The sequence below is a fragment of the Nymphaea colorata genome, chromosome 10 (genome assembly GCF_008831285.2).
Source record: "Nymphaea colorata isolate Beijing-Zhang1983 chromosome 10, ASM883128v2, whole genome shotgun sequence".
Lineage (NCBI taxonomy): Eukaryota > Viridiplantae > Streptophyta > Magnoliopsida > Nymphaeales > Nymphaeaceae > Nymphaea > Nymphaea colorata.
The window spans coordinates 4,472,833-4,479,776 of NC_045147.1; the positions used below are offsets into that span (position 1 = coordinate 4,472,833).

Consider the following 6,944-nt stretch of genomic DNA (forward strand, 5'->3'; position numbering starts at 1 on the left):
GTATTTTGATATCATGGTTTGATGTGCACCTGGATTGTGACTGTGAGCATGTCTGATATTACTATTAAGACGAATTAACCAAGGGGGTGTTTGTTATGCTGGAAAAACACTGTAGTGGAGGAAAGAAATTTCAAATTTTTAAAATTTTTCTCATTCCATCAAACGTGGATAAATTTTTTTGACCGTTGGAGGTGATTTCGGAAATATATTTCTGGAAAAAATTTTCCAACCAGAAGGGTGAAAAAAAATTTTCGGAAATTTTTTTTTTTTGACCGTTGGAGGAAGAAGAAGGGAAGGAGGGAGGAAGAAGAAGGGAAGAAGGGAGAAGGAAGAAGGAAGAAGGGAAGAAGGGAAGAAGGGAGCAGGAAGAAGGGAAGAAGGGAGGAGGCAGAGGGTTTACCCTCTGCCGGCGGCATCCGCTGCTCACAATCGGAGAAAGAGAGGGGTGGAAGCCCCTCTAATTCGTGGCTGATGGGAAAGGAAGGAGAAAGGGCAGGCCTGCTACCCACCCTTTTTTCCCTCTCCATCTACGCCCTGGTCGCCATCATCGGTGATGGCCATCTTTCTCCTTCTTCCTCCCTTCCCTTCCCTCACCCTTTTCCTCCTCACGAATTTTTTTTTTTCCAGAAAAATATTTCCTCTATGACAAACAGAGCTGTTTTGGAAAAACGGAAAAATATACAATTTTTCTAAAAATCTTTTTTGAGAAATATATTTCTGACCATCAAACGTCCCCCAAATGAGTTATTAATCAAATGAGTGATGTTGGCGTACACGAACTTATTCTGTCTGTCGCCCCGGGTGCACCCAGCGCGGTACCGAGCCCAGCACCATGCCATATCACACACCCTGCGTTTCAGGAACCTTACTTGAATATATTGGTGAGCCCACCGGCGAACCAGAGAGAGAGGGAGGGAGAGAGAGAGAGAAAGAGAGAGAGAGAGAGAACGAGGGGAAGGGGTGGAGGAGGAAGATGATGATGGCGAGTTCCAAATACTCAGATAGCTTGGTGGTGGTGGGCATCTCCGTGTGTACGGCATTCCTCTGCGAGGGCATCTCTTGGCTCCTCATTTACCGCACCTCCTCCTACAAATCGCTCCGCTCTTCCATCGACAAGGCTGCCAAGAAGCTCGAGATCATGAAGAACACCTCCTCCTCGGCCTCTTCATCGGCCTCGTCTGCTTCCACCTCTTCCCTCGCCAAGCGATCCAAGACCAAGAAGATCGACCGCGTTGAGACCAGCCTTAAGGAATCGAGCCGCGACCTCTCCCTCTCCAAGTTCAAGTCTGGCGCCGTTGTGGCCGTCGTCCTGTTTATCGTCTTCGGTCTCCTCAATTCCCTCTTCGAGGGGAAGCCCGTCGCGAAGCTTCCGTTTTCCCCCGTGGGCTTTCTCCAGAAGATGAGTCACCGGGGTCTGGCGGGCGACGACCCCACCGATTGCTCCATGGCGTTCCTTTACTTCCTCTGCTCCATCAGCATCCGCACCAACCTGCAGAAGTTCCTGGGGTTTGCTCCCCCGCGGGGAGCTGCGAATACGGGCTTGTTCCCGATGCCGGATCCGAAGAGCAATTGACGGCTTGATCTCCAAGTATGGGTACTTTGGAATTCCTATATTCTCTTATGCGGTATGATCTGTTGAAATTAGGGTTTTCTTTTTCCCTTCGTTTTTCTTTGGCGATGTTAGCTCTCGTCGAAGATAAGCACCTTGCTTTTTTCGTTGAAACTCGGAGATACGGACCTAGACGGTCTGATTTGGTTTAGTTCTAATAAGTTTTGCTTTGCCTTCTGTATAATTTTTTTTAGTGGTAAAAGATATTAACTGATGAATAATTAAGGAGTTCTTTCTTTTTTCATGAGTTTGAGATATTCGCCGTTTCGTGTAGTGTGTCCATTTATGTATGCCTTTGGTAGCATTCCGTTTATTGAATTTGATGATGGATACCTATGCTCAGAACGAGCAAAATACGTGCTGCCTATGTTCCAACTGCAGCATTAAACTTATAAATCATTACGAAATAGAGTGCGAGGAAACTCCAGTTAAAAGCATCGGTTTTCTTTGACAATGTCTGCCACATAGGTTTGAAAGGAACCAATAAAGTATGAGAACGGAAACTTTAGGATTGCATGGTTTTACATGGCAATGTTAGTTACTGCTCTGCCCGTCAATCTGACATTTCTTATCTGTTGAGATCTGTTACCATGATGCTCATTTTCATCCACCAGGGAATGTTGAAGTGATCCAATGCCAGATAATAATGTTCCAGCGCAGGACTGACTAAATTTTGTGTGCATATTTTCCCTACTACAAGTAGTTTACAATGACATATACTTCTATCAACTCTTCTTTGATGTTTATACTTGATAGGCCTTTCATAAAAGACAGTTAACATGGTGAATCTTTTCGTACACTGTTTGATCTAAGACATCTGCACATGATAATCTTGTGGTTCCTGTCATCTTAATCAGATTTCTACTTGCAGTTACATAGGGCAGTGTCCTCCACCTGCCTGCCCTTCACTGGTGTAGTTGGCTTTACTCTCCATTTCTCTCCTAGAAGATTCAGTGTAGTTTCTAAACAAGCAAGATTCCATGTAGTCTGCCAACTTCTTTCTTAATGGAGAAATCGGTAATTTATTATTCTCAATAATCTACATGGATAAAACCTTGTTGGGGAAGTACGCTATGATTTGGGAAGACAAGCTCCTTTGTCAATAATCATTCAAGGGTCCACAACTTCTTTCTAATTCCTTGATTACTGTTGCACTTCTGCTGTATCTTTTCTTTTAATCATCATTTAGTTATGAGAATTAAGAGACTGTGACCAATTTAGTAGAATAGCAAGTGCTTTCACATGGTTCAGAAGGAAAAAGCCTTTTAAGTATGCACTTCTCACACTGATAATGGCTTGTAACAAACTTATTGCTCTAACCAGGTGTTTTACTATGTTAAGCTGCAGATTAGAAGTTTCAGGGCTATTTTCTAGAACATTGACCGTTGAGGTTTATTCTAGTCAGAAACTTTTAAGCACCCTATATCACATCCCTAGATGGGAATGAGCTATGCCAAAGTTTGTCAAAGGTCTGAACTGATCAGCGGCCATCTTAGATCTGCATGGTTGCAGCTTGCATCTTTCTTGGCAAAAGTTTGCTCAATAAATAAATGCATCTGGCCTAGTCCGAACAATTGTGTAGCCCTCTAATATTGCTAGGATTACTAGCTATGCAGACCATATCTTGTACCATTCAGTTTTTTTTTTGGCTACATATAGAGAAGGATAAACACTGGAAGTGGAGAAAACATTTTCTTCCCATTATCTATAATATCCCATAACCATATACACGCTACTAATTTATTGCTAGGCACGTTTACGTTCATATTGAACACCTTATAACCTTGTCAAATGATCTCCACACCCAGCTATGGATGGTATAAGCACATCCCTAGATGCTTCCTGCGGTCCCGAGTACAGCTAATTAAAAATTACTGTGAACCCCAAATTCAAAATTTTTGCTACTGGTTGTACATGAGGTGAAGGCCAGTCTATTCGCTGTTGGATCTATTGCATATTTTAGATTTTCTCAGCAATGATATATAATGTTTTACAGTATTGTATTACAAGTGCTTCTACTGCCTTTCTGGATTTCGAGGGATGTCTAAGCTGTAGGCATAGTATATAGTCGTCCTTTATTTTTTGCCAGTAGGATTTGATTACCTTTAATTAAAGATGGAAGTATTCTGATTCAACCACAAAGGCTAGAAGATTAAGTTGAGCGTTTCTCTTTTCAGAAACAAATATTTTTTGACATCCATGTGATTGCAGAATGAGGGAAACCCGTCAAATTTCTTTGAACAAGTTATAAAAGGTGGATCGCATGTATACTCCAGAGGAGCAGAAGTAAACTGGAGAAATTGGCGTCCTGTTCAACTGAAGTCCATGACTCGATGGTAGGTATTCATGATTTTTAGGCGTGACCATAAATAGCAAGAGCCGACCATTGTCAGGTCATACCGTAAACGTTTCTCTTTAGCTGTCTCTAGAATGCCTACATCCCCCTGCTATGGTATATGCCTACATTCTGCCTTATGAACTCACCTTTAAGGAAGGATATGAATTGTAAGATGCAGGATGTTACAGAGTCCGGATGAAAATAAACAACTTGAATAGGAAACGAGCAACATACAGAATACGTGATTCGGCTGAAGGAAAGGCTTCGTCCATGACGCCTTTCTCTACCCTCACGTTGAATTGTGATCAGTAAGTGGAGGCGTGGTACTCTTATTAAATAAATTCAAATGATCATGGGTTTACAAGAGTACATTTGTTTCTCAGTACATCTTTCTTTTAATTCACATTTTTTTCAATGCACAAATGTAAGCCTTTGTTGATAACTGTCAGCACCCATGGATACCTCTCCCCCCAAAATCTTATCTTGGGGATCTCTCGTTTCTTGATCCACACCAGTATCCATACAAGTATTCTTAATGATTACTTGTTACATTGGAAAATACAGTTTTTTTGTGTGTTTTAACGAAACGTTATTCACCTGACCTCAATTTGTTGAAGACACCCTTATTCCTCAGGGCAAGTCCTTTGCAGATGTGCATGATATGTTGTTAAACTAAGCGTAGAAAGGTCAACTTCCTGAATAATTTTTTGTATATATTTCAAAGGTGAAATATCAACTTGTGATCCTTGGAGTTCATTTGAATATCAAACGTTAGAACAGTTTTACTGTACCATTGAGGTTCCATAAAGATTTCCGATTGCGGATATGGATTCTGGCCTCCAATGCTGTTGTGTTGAACGATTTACATCTTTTTGTTAGATTAGGCCTTCAACGTGAGATAACATTTTTGTCTAATTCACTTAACTTTTTTCTTTCTTGTTTGCTGTGTCCGTGAGCCAATGCCGTCCCCACCATTAGAAAATGGTGCGGTTCAACATTTTAATCTTATAGGAAGTGATTAGGGTAGGCATGGGTGTGCCAATCTCACGGAATCATGAACTAGGGCACCTGAAAGTGAAGCAATCAGCAAAACTCCCGTTGGCTTTAAAATGCACGAGTTCCACAAATCTAATTTTGCAAAACTTTGGTGCAAGTTACAGAAATTTGGAATGCCTCAAAATATGTATCAATAAGATTAATAAGATTTGCTCAAAAAGCGTGTGGCTTTGTACTGAAAAACTGTGGTAGGAAAAGGTTGTTTCGAAATGAAAATACTGCGGCGCCTTGCTGCAACAAGGCGTTTCCTTTCTGTGGAAGCAAGAATGTAGGATCATCAGAATGGAAAGACCATGATGCAGAACATAGAATTTCCCAGAATCTCAGACTCAAAATTCCTGTCGGCAACGTACAGCGCTGAATGCGCTATTGAGAGAAGCACACCAGAGACTCTAATTGTTGCCTTCCCTAACCCTAACACAATCACCACAAGCGAAAAAACCTCTCGGAGAAAAGTAAGCCCCCACTTTACACCAAGTAAATAAATACAAAACCATCAAACCTCAAAACACCAAAACGTTAAAACCAACATAGACGTATCAGACAAAATCAAAAAGAGAGAGAAGGATGTATACACAACAGGCTCAGAAGATAAAAGGCACTTTGAGTCCCTCATGTAAGATATCAGAGTTTGATGGTATCTTTATTAGTTCATCACTGCCCTTGCCAAGCGTGAAAAAAAGGAAAACACAAACGCTCGAAGATTCGATAAAAAATAAAGGCGGAGAAGTCATTAAAAGAAACACAGAGTGGAGAAAAATCGGATAGAAGGGGGAAAAAGGAACCAATGGTACAAAAAACCGAAGAGGAGAAACAAATCGTGTTTGAAGGATGAAAGGAGAAGAAAGAGGAGGGGAGCCTCAGGGTAAAGCTAGAGAAATAGACATCACCGGTGCTTGATCTCTCGACCAGCACCTCTGATGGTACGGACAATCCATATTCATCACAAGCGGCCCCTGCTTTTCATCTGCTTTCACGATCTGCCAGCCAGTGGAGAGGAAAACAGAAACAAAAGGAACAAGAATCAAAACGTGACACGAGAGAGAGAGAGAGAGAGAGAGAGAGAGATCCACGTCTAGTGCTTGCGGAGAAGACGAACCGCCTGATAAGACTTTCATATTCTGTGGTAGGATGCAGCGCCGGCGAGGGGTTTTATAGAGAGAGATGGAGCGTAGCGAAACCCTAATTTGGCGCGTCGCATCGCATCGGATGCCCCTCTCCTCTTCGTCGCATGCCCCTGTAGAGTCTCGTGCTTCATGTCCGTCCATTTCCGAGATGGACGGTGAATTCCATGGTGGTTACTTAATCCCACGAATGCGTGATCAGCCGTCCATCATACACGATGAATGGTCTTCCACTGCAGTACATCGCTCCGAGGGAAAGAGTTCGCCCTGGATTTTGGGCGGAACCGTATAGCGACGGACCCGGACTTTGGTAACTAGTTTCGGACTTGACACAAACGAATTAGGTTGTTTTTTATGCATTTTCATTTTCACCATCTTGGGCATAAGAAGCAAGTCGCCCACCCAAATGCGATTAGACTTGGGAGCTTTGGACTGCTGATTCAACTTTTTAAGTGTATTGCATTGTGGGTCAAGTTGGCTCAAGGTTTGTCAAAGCCGGGCTATATATAACAAGAAGCTCTTGATAGCGGTTCCAGCTCGGCCCGCTTAGTTATCGAGCCAAACCCAACAGTCAACTTTATGTCTTTCTAGTAAGGGTTCGATGCCCAATCATATCTGAAACCTTTAACATTTTATATTTTAACATCTCAAAAACCTCTAGCGTGCCAAGAATTTTTAATAGTTATTGGTGACGGACTAAAAGCTAATAAGGAAGACATCAGTGATGCACAAATAGTTTTTCAGTGATGCACAAATAGTTTTTCAGTGAGCTGATTGTTCACGTTGGATTTCCAATATTCAACTCTGACAGGCCAGT

The 6,944-nt window shown here is 42.1% G+C and overlaps 1 protein-coding gene and 1 non-coding gene across 4 annotated transcripts; one reads left to right on the top strand and one right to left on the bottom strand.

Annotated features, from left to right (window-relative positions):
• Positions 1-880: 880 nt before the first annotated feature.
• LOC116263030 (uncharacterized) lies at positions 881-4,338 on the top strand. 3 transcript variants are annotated; one of them, XM_031642600.2, is made up of 2 exons: positions 881-1,588; positions 2,481-2,881. In XM_031642600.2, exon 1 carries the CDS (start codon positions 974-976, stop codon positions 1,571-1,573), a length of 600 nt encoding a protein of 199 aa, XP_031498460.1. In that variant the 5' UTR covers positions 881-973; the 3' UTR covers positions 1,574-1,588; positions 2,481-2,881. The 3 variants fall into 3 exon arrangements, 2 of the variants coding, with proteins under 2 accessions (XP_031498460.1, XP_031498459.1); XR_004174552.2 differs by having other exon boundaries at positions 882-1,625; XM_031642599.2 differs by lacking the exon at positions 2,481-2,881 and adding an exon at positions 3,821-4,338 and having other exon boundaries at positions 882-1,588.
• A 1,245-nt stretch (positions 4,339-5,583) lies between these two features.
• On the bottom strand, positions 5,584-5,666 carry LOC116263471 (small nucleolar RNA snoR116). The gene has a single exon (XR_004174677.1). It is a non-coding gene; the product is annotated as a small nucleolar RNA snoR116 (small nucleolar RNA).
• Between the last annotated feature and the right edge of the window lie 1,278 nt (positions 5,667-6,944).

Bases quoted from the DNA above. Each gene is read 5' to 3' on its own strand.
- LOC116263030 (XM_031642600.2), top strand. From the start codon at position 974: ATGATGATGGCGAGTTCCAAATACTCAGATAGCTTGGTGGTGGTGGGC.